The sequence below is a fragment of the Corvus kubaryi genome, unplaced genomic scaffold (genome assembly GCF_017639235.1).
Source record: "Corvus kubaryi isolate FWS band 111438036 unplaced genomic scaffold, C.kubaryi_AGA036_p1.0 split2-37374, whole genome shotgun sequence".
Lineage (NCBI taxonomy): Eukaryota > Metazoa > Chordata > Aves > Passeriformes > Corvidae > Corvus > Corvus kubaryi.
Window position 1 is genome coordinate 1617139 of NW_024582082.1, and position 17558 is coordinate 1634696.

At 47.7% G+C, this 17558-nt stretch overlaps 1 protein-coding gene across 1 annotated transcript in view; it reads right to left on the minus strand.

The window, feature by feature from the left end:
- The window catches only part of LOC121658201 (polypeptide N-acetylgalactosaminyltransferase 10), an 82435-nt gene extending 73515 nt beyond the window's left edge, over positions 1 to 8920 (minus strand). Inside the window, exon 1 of the mRNA XM_042014785.1 lies at positions 8599 to 8920. Coding sequence (XP_041870719.1) covers positions 8599 to 8772 — 174 coding nt within the window. The 5' untranslated portion in view covers positions 8773 to 8920. The remainder of the gene's footprint in view (positions 1 to 8598) is intronic.
- Positions 8921 to 17558: the final 8638 nt, after the last annotated feature.

The window sequence follows — 17558 nt, forward strand, 5'->3', positions numbered from 1 at the left end:
AAGAACATTTCATGCATCCAAAAAATTAAAATTCTTGCAGGAGACAGACTGATCTACTGTTATTCTGTGAATTCGTTATTTTTATGACCAAATAGCTCTACAGCAAGAAGACAGGCTTCATTTACAGGCATCCAAGTTAAAGACGTGAGTTCTTTTTGTTTGAAATTTAACCCCTTTGCTGGTCATTAAAACAGCTGCATTTTCTGTGTATTTTAAAAAATAGTCTGACATGACTTTTGGAAGTTTCACTTCAGCAGTCACCTTGTGATCTGCAACCACGAAGAACAGGACAAGTTCTCTCTTTGAAAGCTACATCAGGGACAGGTGTCAGGTCACTGCTAAATCAGCTACACATGGCATACACACGAGAAATACACATTAGTGGTGAGGGGAGATGCTTTGATCAGAAATTAGTTACCTCTGGGCAGAAGCAATTCTCAGCCTAACAGGGAAGGATGTCAGCATTCACTGTTTTGAAAGACAGCTTTTAGAAGTTGCTTTCTGCTACTTGCGCTAATTGTGAAGGAAAAAAGTATTCAAGCTGAAAAATTAATATGAAGTTGAGACTGGAAGACACAGTCACCTTACTTGGTGACATTAAGAGTGAACTTCACCACCAAGCTGGGCAGCACAACACAGTCAAGCCTTCGTAGACTCCATCCTCCTTCCCTTCCTTTGCTTTCTATTTCTGGCCAAGGAAAGAATCAAAATATCCACATGAGTTACACGAGTTTGCTCAAAACAGGGTTTCCATTTTAAATCCTCAAGTTCTCTGAACGTACTCGTGAGGGACATGATTTGCAGTAGCTGGCAGCCTGTGTTTCCACAAAATGACAGGCGGACTAAATAAAACCTTTTTATTCTTGTGAGCTACAGAAGACGTGCCATTAATGGTCATCAGCCTTAGAAAGGTAACTTAGCAAAGTGGGAAGGCATGAAGCAACATCAGAGGAAACTCTGTGAGTGGGATAGGAGAGACTTTGGTTGTAATAACATCAACAGCTTTCCTACTGAAGCAAGTTTCTCCCTTGGGTATTGGCCACACCAGAGCACTGCTGACGCTCCACTGTAACTGTGGTTAAAAAGCCTTAATTATAGATCTATGCTCTAGGGAGCTCCCTTATTACCTAGAGCTAAGATTAGAGAAAATGGAGGAACTGCAAAAGGGCAGAGAAGAGAGGTCATTATTTAGAAAGAAAAGCAAGTTTAAGGACCAAAAACTGGTAGACCTCCCTTCTTTGAAGCTGCAAGTGAAAGCTTTATCAAGTTTATACAAGGAACAATAAGGAGACATGTCAAACAACCCATTTCTTGTATTTTAGGGGGTGCAGAGCTGCCAGCAGATCTCAGACACAGTAGAAGTTACTCTTCTACCCAGGCATTTGAAAAGGAGGGCTGCCTGGCAACTCTTTGTGCTTGTATTGATTTACTGATCTGTAGCTTTCCCCAATCGTTTGCCAGACCCTGTAAATCTAACAAAAGAGGCAGAGTCTGACAAGTCAGCCATAATTTGATATCCACTACTACTTATATTCTTAACAAAGCTGTGTACATAAACACTCCATTCCTTGTTGCCTATCCATCACCCATCCAGGATAACAGAAATGCAGGAAATACCACCACGGGTGTTGGTTACACTGATAGAAAAGATACCATTGCCACTGAGAGGCCAGGCTTCATGTTGAATAAAGCAAGACCAGTAGCACTTACTGGATCCCTGAGCTGTAAGAAGTCATGATCTGAAGGGAAAACCACAAGCAGGCTCTTCAAGAGATAACAGAGAATATGAAAGTTTTTTCACCACCACCAAGACAAAAGGCAGTCTGAAAGCAGAACATGAAGTTTTAAAATTAGAAAGTGGGGGCTATTATCCCTGGATTTGGAAATTAAGCATCACACTGCTACACTCTTGAAAGTGACTCAGGCACCAGAATTTGTTCAGGAGTCTGTGAAACATGATAAACAGATTCACACTATCCCTGAACTGCTAAAAATCCCCACCGACAGCTTTTGGTTCTGCAAACAATCTGGGCCCTGAAGGCAAGACAGAATGTCTTTTATACAACTCTCAAGAAGCAGAAGAATCCCAGGCCAAGCTGTATCTAGAAGGAATATGCAAGTGGCCAAACTGAACTAGGACTGACCAAAACCCTTCTGTCCAGAGACAGGAGATCAGGTTAAGACAAAGTGCAAATGTCAGGCAGAAAGGCTATTCCTGATTTGATTCCAGAACAGGAACAGAGAGCAAACTAAATTAACAGAAGGTAACTATTCCCAATCTAGCTCAGTCTGATTGAAGCAACATTTAAATAATATTTAAATGAATGACTATTAAAATAATCATTAATGTCTGCTTGCCATCACAGTGTATCCTATCACAGCAGACAGTTCTTACTCCGTTCAGCCTTTCCAGCTTTCTAGATTAGGTGATCCAGAAAAAAAAAAAAAAAAAATCTACAAATACACTCAGGTCACTTGACCTGGGGGACCTATTACTATTAAAAAATTTCATATGCACAAAGTCACCGCAGCCACCTCTCTCTCTGGGTGTACACAGAATTGTGCATTATTCATGCTACTGTTGAATAAAAGCACTGTTAACTCAGGTTACTCCACAGTTAACAGGATGGAGGCATGAAGCATGATGGACACTAGAGAAAGAGAGTGTCCTCTGATGGCAAATACCACAGCAGCTTTGTTTACACGAGCATTTACTCCATGCTGAAGTGCCAGGGCACTCCGCACACTGCACTCCGGTTGAGGTGCACTCCATAAAAACCTACCACCAACAGCTCCACTAAAACCCACAGGAAAACAAGCTCACAGGTTGAAATGGCTGCTTTCATAGGGAATCAAAACAAATTCCTGCAGCACAATTTTTCTTCTACTGATATTTGCAGCACGCAGCAGAATCCCTCCTACCAACTCCGAATGCACCCCAGCAGCTCTGTACTTCCCAGAAGGAAGCTGAAGGCTGCCTGCCTGTGTCACCTGGCACAGGAAAAGGCTGCAAAGAAACAGGAGCAGCATGCAGATTTGTTTTAACACCTGGATACAATTTCCTCAAAGTTAGACAGGGTCTGTTCCTACACAGTGTACGCCAGGTTACAGCTGGCTCCACAAGGAAGCAAATACAGAGTGACAGCAAGGTAAACTGCAGTTCTTTATCTTTCTCTAGTGACGCCTGTACTGTATTCAAACAGGGAGTGGAAAGTGACACTATATAACAAAGTCTGGTTGATAACATTTTTCTGCCTAATTTTACCAACCCTCCTCACTGGTAATAAGTAACTTCCTGTTAGTTTTTCAGTCCTCTTAAAGTCAAATACCTGGCAGTTATCTGCCAGGAAATTTGTAACTGTGGTTGCTCTTAAATCAGTTTGATTCATACTCTTACAGGAAAAAAACAGTTCTGGAGATCACCACATGATTATGGTTTTCACCAGTAACCTAAAGTGTAGTCCAGATGCCAGGAGCCAAAAAGCTTTGCAATAGAAGTCTTCCTTCCATGAAGAAAGGTCACCATTGCAGCATTTGGAGCATATTTGAACAGTGAAACAGAACAACTCTTCCAGTAACAGAAGCACCTGCTCTACGATGAAGAACAGAAAATATAATAAACCTTTTATTTTCACACAGCACAGGAGACCTACAATACAGCCCATTTGTTCATTCAGCTCTGTGTTGCCATTACAGTGAAGACAACCACAATGAGACCTTGAGTAAAGGCCACTGAAAACTCCAGTTTCTTTATAAACATATTTTCAAATTTTACTTTGCACTTTACAGCTGTGAGATGGTTTAGACATTTCACCTTCACTTCAACTCACTTTGCCAATCAAGAGTGCAGGACACGCTTACCTAGCTCTGGAAACCCTGCTTGTTTCACAAGTGCACTGAAGTGATAAACTTCAGAGCAGCCCACATTGGGAATCAGTCACTCTTAAATTAAAACAGGCTTGTTCAGCTGTAGCACTTGCACGTCAGTACTTAGATGCCAATTGTTTTACACTACACTTACAAAAATAAGCTTTTCAAAGTTTCCCTTTACATCAGCTGATGAGTGCCTGGCAAACACAGCTGCCAACACAGCAGTGTCCAAGAGGTCCACGAGGAGCCAGGCCCCAGACAGGAACAGCGGCAAGGTCTAGGACACAACCAGTCTACCTGCCAGAGGAATCTGCCTGTCAAGTACAGCAAGCTGGTTGTCCTACTTCCCTCTGGCTGGCAGAGAGCAGAAAAGCTTTTCCTCTAACTTTTCCCAAGCCCTTCTCCTCCGTCCCCAGCCCTGGCAGCAGCGAGTCTGTCACCTGACAAACACCCTCTTCCTTACTAGCTTCTGCCAACCACATCATGACACTGACAAACCTTGACAATGTCCCAGCTTCCTCCAGGTCAGACCAGCAAAGCCCATCCCCTTCCTGAGCTAAGAAGGACACCACCAGCAGCAGCCTGGAAGGCAGAGCAGCATCGCTCCCCACTCAGATCATCACCAGGGCTGCATTTTCAGCAATGCTGGCTGCATTTTCAGCAATGCTGGCTGGACGCCTTAGGCTCAATTGCACCAAAGCTAAAGTTTATCATCCCAAACTTTCCAACAGCAGCATCCTCCCAAGCCATTTTTCAATCCCAAGTTTGCAGTTGGTCTCTCATTGCCAAGAAAGCAGCAGGAGGGTGTACCCCACATCACTCCAGCCGGCCGGCAGCAGAGGGCACCACACAATCACCAATGTGATTTATACACTTCCATCATGCTCCCGAGTTAATTTATAGAGCACAAATTACTGCTACAACAAGCTACAGGGCGACTCCATAAAGCATTCATCATATCAGATAAAAACGCACTGCCACAAAAGGCAGCTAATTTGCTACAGTGCTTTTAGCCAGCAATTCAAAGAAAAACCTTCAAGCTTAGTATCTCTCCGAGCTCAAATGACACATTCCCAGAACAGCAGGTTTCACACAGAGTGCGGATCTCCAGCCTGACCACAGAGGTGCAGAGCAGCAGCTCTGCAGAGCACTGGAAGCCACGTAAATACTTGCATTAGCCCAAGCATAAATACTTAGCCCAAGCATAAACCACCAGCCTAAGCCATCCTCGGTTTACACACTGCACAGCTACATCCACATCAATTAAACATTTTGGCTGAGGATGCTCGGCAGCCTCTGAGGCAGACAGCAGAGATCCAAGAGACAAAAGGAATAGCATTCCTTTTGCTTCTTCCTACCCCCACACCCACAGATTGTATGTTTTTACCTATTGAATAGTTGTTAAAAAAAGAAAAAGATGAATCTACAGAAAAGTCAATCTGCATTCCGTGAGCACACCGAGATTCACGTAGTGGTGAGCAAACAGAACAGTCATGAAGTCAAAGCAGCTTCTAAGCCGTCAGCAGAAACACTTCAGTACCACGATGTCACCATCCCCATTTAAAGCCAGACCTGTTACACACCCCACAAGAAAAGGACTTCCCAGACCATCTCGTCTGCTGAGCCACTGTACACAGTGACAGAGGCCACTTCTGAGCACAGAGCAGTTAAGTGAGGACTAACTCAAAGCTTCAGCTTTTCTAAGGAGATCTGCCGCACGACCTTGAGGCCAAGACCTTGATGACTTCTCTCCCTCTCTCCTCTGTGAAGCAAGAAGCACCCACAGAGCTGCAAAAGAACAAACCTAAAGGCAGAAGGAAAGAGCAGAGACCTCACCCTTCTTATTAAAGCAATACACTATTTTCAGCCACCATGATGTTTCCCCTGAACATGTAAATACAGAAGCAATTAGCTGCCTAGGCACTTCCGCAGAAACCGTTTAGAATAATCTTTCCTAGAATATATTTACATGGTTTCTGATTGCTTAATTTTCTGACACATTTGTTTCAGGCACTAGAAAGATTAAATAAAGCCAAATCACCTATACTGCCATGTTACTGAAGGTAATATGCAGCACAGATAGACAACAAAAACTCCTAGGTGGTTTCAAATGTCAAAATTTTAGCATCACAACTCAGTGTTCTAGGAATTGCTTTATAGCTTTAATTCAGCTGTGTCTTAAAACCTTTTTCCCCCTTTTGCTGTTCTCTGAGGGATAAAACTACTGACTGAAACAGCAGACACCATTTAAAGAGAAAGAATGAGCCTGGACAGAGATTTCATTGAAAAGCTCAATTCTGTAGGACATAGGAAACGTCCTCAATTCAAAGATTAGCCTGCACAAAAAGGCAAATTAAAGCCAGAAACAGAAGAAAATCTTTTCTGACTGCTCTGAATGTATTTTTTCATTATATTCTTTCCTATCATCTGGAGTTTTTGTATTAAGAAGTCAGCTCTTTCAAATGGCTTCAGGAACAAGCAGACAAACAGCATATTCATTTACAAGCTGGAAGTTGATTATTAAGTACAAAACCCATGAATGCTTGTTGGGACCAAGGAAGGAAGGCTGGAACCATTGATTGTGAGGATGCCCAAAAAACTCTGCAGTCAGCTGGCAGATACCTCTATGACAACAGTAAAACAAACCCACACAACTAAACAGAAAAACAAAATCACATTTGAGTTGTTTTTATTCTACTTCATCTGAAATTATTTTTACCAAGACAGCCTGTTGTCCTTTAGGCTATGTTTTCCCTTGCTCAATGTAACTAGAGCTATCATTGCAGGGCCAAATCTTTCAAAAAATAAGCACATGACACAAATATATCTTCCCTCACAGACCCCCTGCAGCCCATAACTCCACATTAATTAGACTGGAAGATGAAGCCTTCAACCTAAAACCCAGCAACTCTGATTTACACAAATGCAGAGAGGTTTTATTGCAAATTTTTCTGCGAGCTGCACAGGCGTTTCCTGCCCAGCTCCACACACCATCAAAACAAAAGCAGATCTCAATTCACTGACAGCTGCCGTACTTTACAGAGACATAAAGAAAAATGGAGTAGGCATTGTGTACAACACGGGCAGCTCGGGATATCTGGACACCGAGAACACTGCAAGGACACAGAAACCAGCAGAGAGGTACTGCCTGGCTTACACCTACCCAAACGCCACAGTACAAGGACAGTTTTTGAAGACCAAAACCATAAAAGTCAACTTGTCACTTTGAAGCTTCCTCAGAATAATTACCAACTTTCTCCTCTTTACCTCTGGAGCATACATGATTTTACAAAGGTCTTCATTTTGCCCTAACGCCACATCACATGAAGCTATGGAGCAGGGCTTGATTTTTACCAGTCATGCAAAACAGATTCCCTGCATCCCACAGAAATACAACCATAAGGCAGTAACATCAGGAACTCCAGGCATGTAATGATCACTGTGTGATCACGTCAAAAGGACTTCTGTGCAGATTTGAGGATGTGCTACAAATGTATGTTTTATGACAGGCAACAGCTGATCCCTTTCCCCAAAAGCATGGGACACGAGCATGGTTATATCCAGACTTACACTAAAAAGCTTGAATTCGAAAAAGCATTTCTTGGGGGAAAGAAGAGCTCAGTCCCAGTTTGACTATAGCTCTTTGAGAGCCTTCTCTCCCTCAGAGCAGAAATTGTCACAGCAGGTTTCTCCACCTTTACGGTGCAGTTACAGCAGGAAGTCTCCAAGGAGGGAAAGATTTAGGCAATTAAGAGTTTTAAGTGGTTTTGAACAAGCAGAGCCTTTTAGAGTGGCAGCTGAACTGATAGTTTCACAATGACATTTCAAGCTTTCAAGTCCCCATCATTCTTAATGGTACAAAGCTAAACCCAGAAGGGGACAAAGCAATTACAGAGCCAAAAGTAAGTGCAGCTAAACTGTGCTTCCAAACGACTGATTTGGGTGATCCTGCCTTCCTGACTCACACGCTATACAGACAGGTTTGGCTGTTAAATTTACTACTGTACCAGTGGGACAAGAAAGGAACGCAGTCATGTGTTGCAACATCCTCAGGCCACGTATCCAGCGGGCATCCTCTGCCTCTCAGTAAGAGTTATCCGCTTCTCTTTTCCCAAAGGAGCATCACTCCACTGTCATAATCCTCCAGCTCCACCTGGTACTCTCTCGCCCTCAGCTCTGCGGGGACGCAGAGTAACAGGTGATGCTTGCTTCCCGCACCCTTCCAAGACAGGTAAAGGGAAATGGCACGGAAGCACGCCCTTGGGAAACGGAATTGCCGTTCTTTTCTGTGCACAGATGGGACAAGCTCCCCTTCCTCACTCCTTGGCGAAAGAAGCAAAGACCTCGCTTTATACCCTTACCAAGCTCAGCCAAAAAAAGGCAAGCAGACCCTCCCGTCCCCGCACCCGTGAATTGCCAAGAAAGTACTCACGCTCCCCCTCCAACGCAGGCACAGGACACACAAAACAGCTCCTTCCTGGAGACCACAGGAGCCCTCCCAGGCTTCCCTCCCTTGCCCCCTCTTCTTATGGGGGCGACCGCCGCTTCTCGCCCCCCTCCCGTGCCGAGCTCCCCTCTGTGATGGGGAGGGGTCGCGCCCAGCCCCGCACACGCCCCGTGCGACAGCGGCTCCCACGGGAGCGCCCCCGACACTCACCCAGCGGCTCCCACCGCCCCCAACCCACCGCACACCCGGGGCCGCTCAGCGCCCCCAGCCCCGCCACTCACCGGGGCCTCTCCGGCCGCTGCCCCCACGGCGGCCGCCCCGTCCCCGCCGGCCGCGCCGCCGCCCTCCAGCTGCCGCTCGCGGTACAGGGACCAGAGCCCCACGTTGGGCAAGAAGACGAGGGCGGCCAGCGCCAGCCCCACCGCCTGCAGCAGCCGCTTCTGCTTCCGCCGCATCGGAGCGGCTGCCGGGAGCGGGATGAGGAGCGGGATGGGGATGAGGAGCCGGGGGTGAGGGTCCGGCCGCCCCCGCCGCGCTCCCGGAGCGCAACTTTCGCCCGCGCTCGGCGGCGGCGGCGCCGGGCGGCAACTCCGGCACTTCCGCTCCGCTCCTCGGGGGCGCGGCCTCGGCGGCCCCGCCCACCGCCCGGGGAGGCCCCGAGCCCGGCCCCGCCCCCGCTCCCGCTAATGACCCTCTGCTAATGACCCTCCGCTAATGACTCCCTGAGAACAGCGCTCCGGGGAGGCCGCGGCACGGCGGGGTGTCTGGGCGGGCGCCGCGGGAGCGGGATTCGAACCGGCCGTCGGTGGGGGGGGAGTCAAAGTGGTTAATTGGCTTCAAACGCCTTAAAAGGGAGGGGGCCCTCAGATGGCACCTGGGCCTTGGGTTGGGGGGAGCAGAGCAGCCTGGAGGGCTGTGAGTGCTCCTCAAAGGGTCCAGGTGCTTCCCCAAAGGGCTGCAACTCGCCTGACGGACACACGGTAACCGGGGGACGAGGCAGTCGCCAGCAGCGCTCCGTGGATGGAGGAGCCATCGGCGGCCGCGCCAACGCTCAGGATTGCTCCAAATCCATCCCAGTCCGTGGTTCGCATTAAAAAACAATGCTGTTTAGTCCGATACCAATTAAGTGGTTTCAACTATACTGTAAACTACATAATTTAGAGGCACAGGATAGTGTTTGAGGGGTCTTTTTAGGAAAAAATACAATGGCGGCGCAGCTTTCCCCAAAATGGGGAGCGGATCCGTTTCCTCAGTGAAGAGCGCGCAGCCCCGGCGCTCAGGAAGATGCTCTGCCAGCACAACAGCCGTGAGGCTCGGCTGTGTCAACAGCAAAGCTGTGACAATCCGGTGCCCTGCTGGGCACTGGTAAAATAAACATTAGTTCTCTTCCAATGCAGCCCCCCCGCAGGGAAATATCTAATTTCCTAGAGCGACAACAAAAAGTCTGCGGAAACCATTATGCACCCCAGCATTTGCAGCTCTTGCCACCCTCGCCCCACACCAGCAAGTGTGGATTTAAACTTAAATAAACTTCCATAACCCACTAGATGGCATCTTCCAGCAGATTTCAGTGCCTGCTGCGAGAGCCAAATTATCAAGGAAAGCATTTAATTTAGAGAGCAGGTTAGAGTTCCTAAGTCTAACTACACGTTAAGGCAGCTTGTACTTTCATTTTAATTATCGATGAGAATTTGTCGCCAGCTGATTTCTTTACCAGAAGTGTTAATGCTTCCATTGTTTCTCCGTGGGTGGAGAAGATACCGACCCGTGAAATCCCTTCACTCCTGCCTTTAAAGCAAAGCGTATTCCCTTTATCATCACTGAATCACCTCCGGCAGTGCTGAGACTTAGGCTGCTCTTGAATAATGCATAGCCACTAAAATTGTACAACAATAAAGCTACATATACATTACCTGGTACTGTGAGAATCCAGGCTGGAAAGCTACAATACCTCTGATTTAATACTGCAGTGCCAGTGTACTGCCATATGGACCCTTATAATAACATCCACAACCCCTTGCCTCTGCAAGAGCTCTTTGAAAAGTGGCTGTGAAATAGCAGGAGGTTTCGTAGGGATGCACACAGGCTTACAGGCTGCCCTTGGCAGAACATCCTCATTTGTATAAAGAAATGACAGCCACAAAGTTTGAGAGTTAATTAAAACAAAGCCACTAGCTGGCTTGACATATGTTTAAATTTAGGATTGTGAGCCTGCTCGCTAAATTAAATGTTTGCTTCATAAATTGTTTTCAGCAGTGTTGCACAAGTTTTAACTGGGACCAGATTATGGCTGGTGCTGCAGGTAGATTAGCATTTTGTATATGTGAGAGCATCCTGAATGATCAAACCCTCTGAAGAGCCTCATAGGAGCTGAAGTCTGGCTGCTCCTTAGTGATCACTCTGGATGTTCCAGGTCTTTCCTTTCTGCTTCAAGAGGGAGTGAGTCCTGTTGGGCTTACCAATTAAAGTAATTTATACTCCACGCAGCTGCCTCGATCCCAAATAAATAGATGTTTCTTCTAGTAAAGGTAGAGCATGTCTCCCTCTCCTCTTTCTCCTGAAGTGTTTTGGTGGAGACAGAGCTCTGATTTTGGCCTCTTGGATGCAATGCCTTGGGGATTAATCGGGTACATGCAAAATAAACATGGATTTACATTTCTGAGAAAGGAGAAAGCCTGTGGCTGTTAAGCCTCTAACTGGAAAGGGAAATGGTGTACCTTCCCCCGGCATCTTTTCAAAATAAATATAGGATAAATTAATAGCAGCTCAATCCCCATCTGGAAACTCTCTTTGCTGGTGAGCTGGGTTGCCTGGTTTGCAGCTCATGTGCTGAGCTGCTGCAGGGCAGAGCACAGCAAAACTGGGTAACGGCATCATGAAAAATAAAAGCCTTGATGAAGGATGAGGAGCAGGGTTGACCAGAGGGACTTGGTCAGCAGATGCTGGGAAAGGGCAGGAGAGCATTGAAAAATGCTAATGGGAGTGGATGTGACAGGAGTTCCTGGGATAAAGCCCACAGATGGCATGACAGCACGGAGACGAGATGGCACAGACTTAGGGAATCAGTGTTCTCCTGCCTTCTGGTCAGCTCCGACTGCAGCTCCTCAGGGCAGGGACTGACTCATGTGAAGGGCTGCATTTCGACCTTGGAACTTCTGCAGGGGTGGCTGATGGAAAGCAGGGAGTCCTTTGGATCCCTGCAAGTGAGCTGAACGGTTATGGTATCCCCCTCTCCTGCTAAATGGTCATAAGTGAGACAAGAGCTGTCTTTCCATGCTCCTGGTGGCTGTGCCAGCCTCACAGCATGGGTTAGGGGGAGAAAACACTGCCAGAGAGATGGCATATCTGCAAGGGGGGAATTGGGAAAAATATCACCCGAGAGCCTGTTAGGTTCTTTCCTTGGGTTCCCAGATGCTGCAGATACACATTACCACTATGGGGGATGGAGTTAGGGAGCTCCCATCCAGGTCTCTGTGTCCACACTGTCCTGTGTCAGATGGCTGCACCCACAGGGAAAGTCAGCTCCTTTTTTGGTTTGTGTTTGTATGCTGATGATGCTTCCTCTTTTCTGAAAATCTCATTTTTAGCCAGGAGGAAAAAGGGAAAAACAATCTCTAAAAAATGAATGAACCTCAGCCGTGGCTGTTGTCACAACAGGACTTCTGTTGCCGTGGCATTTCTTTATCCTTCAGTGTTTATTAGTTGAAGTTCAGCTCAAATTTCATGTGAACAGAATTGATTTGTTGGAGTTTTTTTCCCCTTTTTTCTTTCCTGATAAAGGACGATGCCCAGGAACCTGCTCACCTGTGGGCAGGAGCACAGCCCTCCTCTGCTCAGTATGGGGGTGCCTGTCAGCACAGCCCCCCACAGCGAGCCTGCTGCACTCCCCCAAACCCTGGAGCTGCTTCCAGCCAGCACTCAAGATGCTGCAAAACAATGTAAATGCCTGAATAGCTCATAGAAGTGAGATGATTACAGGCTTTTAAAAAGAAATTGCAAACCTTGTCGCTGCGGGGGAGCATCTTCCCATCCCTCCCAAGAAATGAACAGACAGCACCAACATCCATGAATCCTTGTGCCCTGGCTGGGAGTTATCTGTGGCATGACTGACCTGGGGTTTTATCTGCATGGAACAGACTTTTAGCAGAAAAATAAATAAAATAAAAATGGTGATCCACCTGAGCAAGCAAAATCCCCACGGTCAACAGGGAAATCTGCCTGCATTTACTTTGGACAAACAGAGCCCAGCAGTGCAGGGCAGGAGAGGGTGGCTGAAGCTGGATGCTGGTGGAGGATGCTCAGGGTCCTGCTCAGAAAGCAGTGCCATTGCCAGTGGTCGCTCCTCCAGCCTGGTGCAAAATGGAAGAAGTGACTGGGTCCATCTGCAGCTTGCAGATGTGCAAAAGCAATGAAGCTGTGGAAAGAGTTTTCCAAAGTGTAACATTTTTGACTCCTCTGGCCTTAAATCAGGTAATTTCACTGATTGCCTGTGGCAGGGGAATTTGCTGATGTCTAAGTTGAAGCACAGTCCTGGAAGATGAGGCAGTGATGGCTTGCTGGGAGGATAAATACTGGAGCAGAGCATGAAGCAAGGAGGGAACCTCATGCATTCCACGATGCAAACAGATGCACCAACATATGCAGAGATTTCCTTTGCACAGGAATATATTTTTCCTCAGGAGTAACATGAATCCATGCCCCTCTTGGCCAGGCTGCCCAACGTTCAGGAACATTAGTGGCTGAGAGAAAAAGTTCTTGGTGCACTGTGCAGGGTCTGAATGGTCCCAGCTCTCCCCCGTGGACTTTGGCGGTCATCGAGGACACCACTTCTCCAGGCAAAGCATTGTACAAAGCCATGTCAGGCTGCTTTAGTTCCAGAACTGCTTTTCCAAAGCAGCCCTGACAGTTTGTGCATAACTATCAGTGGGGCTCAGTTTAGAGATGAGGAGACAGAGGGTCTATTCCTGGCTGTCTACCCAAGTAACCTTATTTTAAAGAAAAAATGAAAACCACAAATGTTGTTGCAGTCTCTCTGGCTGGAATAAGCAGTGAGCCTTGTCTGCTCCCTCTGCTCTGAATTCAGAGCTGCTGCAATGCATCGGACTCATTCCAAGTCCGGTGGAGCCAGGCAGACAGACTGCAGTCAAGATGTCCCCAAAACTCCCTGGCTCCCTGGCTTCTCTGAGCACGCTGTGAATTTTGAGGCCAACACACTCTGTGCTTCTCAAGGGATTTGGAAGCTCACGCTCTAATAATTAAGGCAGCTTTGAACATTGTAGCCTTCAGCCTCATTTTTCTGTTCCCCGTAGCAGCCCTGTAGTGGCTTGGAACAGGTACCAGCTCTTAAAATGGGCTTGCCATGGGCTTGCATGGTTTTGACAAGGAGGAATTTAAAGAGACTGTCCAATGCATATGTGAGAGCAACAAAGATTTCAATGGAGGTTTGCAGCTTTCTTGTGAACAGGATTCGTTTCTGCATCACTGAGCTGAACCTGGAGGATAGATCTGCTCTTCTTCCAGCTTGCTGGATGCATTCTAGGATGAGAGGAACATCACTTGGGTCCAAAGTCTTCTTTAGGGTGGATCTGCAGTGGATCAGAACACTTATATGCTCAAACTCTCTTTCAACAGATTATTTGCTATGTGTGATAAACTCTGTTTACACCCCTAAAAAATAAGCATGTGGAAAGGGGAAATCAGGATAAAGATGCTTAACCCAGCACTAAAAAAAATATAGGAAGGGGAAAATAAAGCTGGTTATAAGAAAATTTAGGTGAAGTGATTAAAAGCTTAAGCGATATGGATAATATCATCAGAATTACCAAGGGGAGAGGAACAAGGGCTATAAAACCCAAATAGAGGAGATTCAAATTCAGAACAGATGTCAAGAAGCACCTTCCCAAGTGGAGAATCAAAAAAGCAGGGAATGACCTGCTGGGCAAGGCTGGAGTGGACACACTGGGGCTTTCCAAGATGAGATGTGACCCTGGAGCCCAAGCCTGGGGCTGCTTTAGTGGTGGATTAACAGTTGGACTCCATCATCCTAAAGGTCTTCTCCAACCTAAATGATTCTACAATTCTAAGCACAGAACAAAATGTGCCAAGTGGCCTCTGTGGGATCTTGCCCTGCCTTCTGCATCTGACATGAACTCAGCTTCAGGATTTTTCATACTGGGCAAAAAATGATTGCCATCAGTGAGGGGAGCCTGGGCAGCTCTTCCCATGGGAGCCTTCTGCTTCTTCAGCCCTCTGGATTGAGAGCATGACATGTTCAGCCTTGGAGAGGGCCCGAACCACCCAGCAGGTGCTTTTGCCCACTCCAGGGAAAAGGTGGCATTGCTGCCACCCATGCCATGAGTCAGTGCAGAAGGCCTGCAGTGGGGGCTTCACCTTCCCCGCTCTTCCCCATGGATGCTGCCAGAGCTTGGCTTGCAGGCACTGATTTCTGCCACTGCTGGAGGAGCATTTGGCAGCCTGAGTGGCTGTTAGCAGGTGTCCCAAGTGCCCGACTGGAGGGCACGGCACTGAGCCTGCCCTTGCTGAGCTGCTTTTCCAGCAGTGGGAAGGCTCTCCACTCTTAAAATAGGCCCTCTCCAAGAGCTGTTGTGTTCAAGAGCTAGAAGGAAATCAGGACCTCTGTCCTTTATATTCTGTCTCTAAAAAGAGAGGCAGAAAAAGCTGTGTTTGAGAAGCAGAGAAGGAAGACAGACGTGGTGTGGGATAGGATGAGAGGATGAGGCTGGGAGGGCTGGTGCTTGCTGGAGTTGTGGTGCTGATCCATGGCGATGAACAGGGAGAGCCAAGAGCTCTGTGGCACCAGGAGCTCTCTGCTCAGGCCTATGGGATCAGGTCTGCTGGGTCAGGTCAGACCTTCAGCTGTCTCAAAGTCATTGCCCTCCACATCTTCAAGGAGCCTCACTCCTCCAGGCTGCCCTGTGGCTGCAGGTAGCCATCAGCCAGGGATGGAGCTGCTCAGCTGCTCAGTGTATTTTACCAATTTTTTATCTTTTAGAGATGAATTCATGTGTTAACATCAGAGGTTTGGATACCTCATGGTTTCTTTTTCACATCCCCAGGGTTGCTCTTGTTCTTTCTATTTCTTCAGAGCCTGATAAAGCTTCTGGCCTCTGAGACACACAAAGACATGGTGGAAGGAATTGTACAGCTCCCATCAGCTGAATCTTGTAATTCAACCGAAATTCCATTATGTTTTAACTCTGTTGTACAGAAGTACACAGAGACTATCTGGAGGTCAATGAAGAGGCAGTTGTCTCCCTGGAAGGCCCAACAGGCATTTCAAACAGGCAGCCTCTCCTCTGGAGGAATTTTTCCCTTCTTTGACAGAGAAGATGCTACAGTAACTTGGTTGGACCGGATGTTTGCACTTGGAGAGGTGAAGTTCAGTGCTGCCTTCATCCTGAAGATCCCAAATGTCCTTTCTTCTCCTCCCCCTGTAGTCTGCTGTTCATCCCTCCCATCCTCCTCCTTCCTCTCCTCCTGCCCTCTGAGGCAGCCAGTAATGAGTCTCCTGGGGCAGCAAACAGCAGCCTTAAGTGGCTGTGTGCGTGAGAGGCAGTCATTAACCTGGGACCATCAGGAAAACTCACTGTGACAGGCTCTCAGTGCTCCCTGGGCTCCTTCTGCAGGGATGATGACATGAGAGGACCAGTGTTGGGCTGGGGTGGGAGTAGGAACAGAGGAGGGATGATGCTGCCTTTGGAGGAAGCCTGGGAAGCAAAATCCTGCATGTCCCATATCCATGTTGCTTAGAAGGTGAGTCTGCAGGGCTGACATGAGGCACCAGAGACATCCCAGGCTGTGGCTGTCACATCCCATTGCTGTTACTGTTGCTGACGACTGTTGATTCAGCAGCCCTGTGTTAAGGACTTGAGCCTACTGAGCAAAGCCCTGTGCAGAGCTTTCTGCCTTGTTCCCAGAGGATACAGCAGGATGAAAGATAACTGACAGCTGCTTTGAGTGTGCTAATAACCATCATCTTGCAGTACACAGCACTGTAAGACAAAGCACTTCCCGTGGGATTCCCCCAGACTTGCCCTCCTGGGAAACATCAAAAAGTTTCAGAGGAGACAGGAGAATTCATCCACCCAGGAAGACCTCAGGCTGAACCCTGTCCATATCACAGGGAGGCTACAGAGGGGAAATAGCAGGCAGAGAAGTGCCTTGGCCTGAGCTGTGTGGTCACTGTCACGGTCAGGGTCGGAGGGGTGGTATCAGAGGTCCCCCTATTACCAGGACAGAGACAAAGGGAAGGGGTTCAAGTTCTTCTGTGCCCCAGAACACTCCTATGCAGTTCTGGTGTTGCTTGCTTAATTTGTTGGAAACTGAGCAAGAAAGTCAGTTCTGGGACTCTTGGATTTCCTCCTAAAGCTGACACATAGGTTTGCCCAGGAGAGCAAGCAAGGGAGGAACCGGGTGAACCAGAGTTGAGAGAGCAACATCTTGCTTTGCTGCTGGGCTGTCTGAGAAGGGAGAAGGGAAGGAAAACACAGTAAATGTGTCCAGTGCTGGAGAAGAAATGCTCTCATCTGGAAAATCACATTTCCCTGCTCCTTGCACAGGGACTGCAATAGTGTGGACTCTCCTCTGGGAATAGTTCCACATGGACTGTTTCTCCAGCCACCATCATGCCTAGCTCCCCGTTTCCTCCCTAAAATAAATACAGACAGACCAAGAAAGAGCACTGTGACTGCAAATCTTCTAGAGAGCTGTGTCAGAGCCACAGAGAGTCTCATAACTGTGTAATGGGGTATGCAATAAGCCTAATGAATCTCCATCACCAACCCACAGGCGTGCCCTGGCTGTGTGCATTTTCCTCTGGCACCCCGAAGGCAGCCAACAAATAATCAAATTAGGACAATCCCAGATTGGCTGGCGATGGCTCTGCCAGCTCCTGGCACAGTGGCTGTCAGGGCAAGCAAGCCCTCCTCCCCACACCATCCTGCTTCCCACAGGAACCCACCCCTCCCTGGGCTTGGACAGGACCAGTGCCTGCCATGGGCATCAGGGACTGCATGGGAAAGGCTGTGCACTTGCACGTTCCTGGAAATGCTGAGTGGCAGAGTAAGTAACAGTGGTGATGGACAGCAGTGGGGAATTGTGCTGGAAGTGAGCTGGAGATGCAAGGCAGGGAGAGGCCACCCTGAGGGACTGCGCATGGGTTGTGCATCTCTGCCAGCACATCAGTTCTTGAAAGGAAAATACAGTGACCACAGAGCTGGTT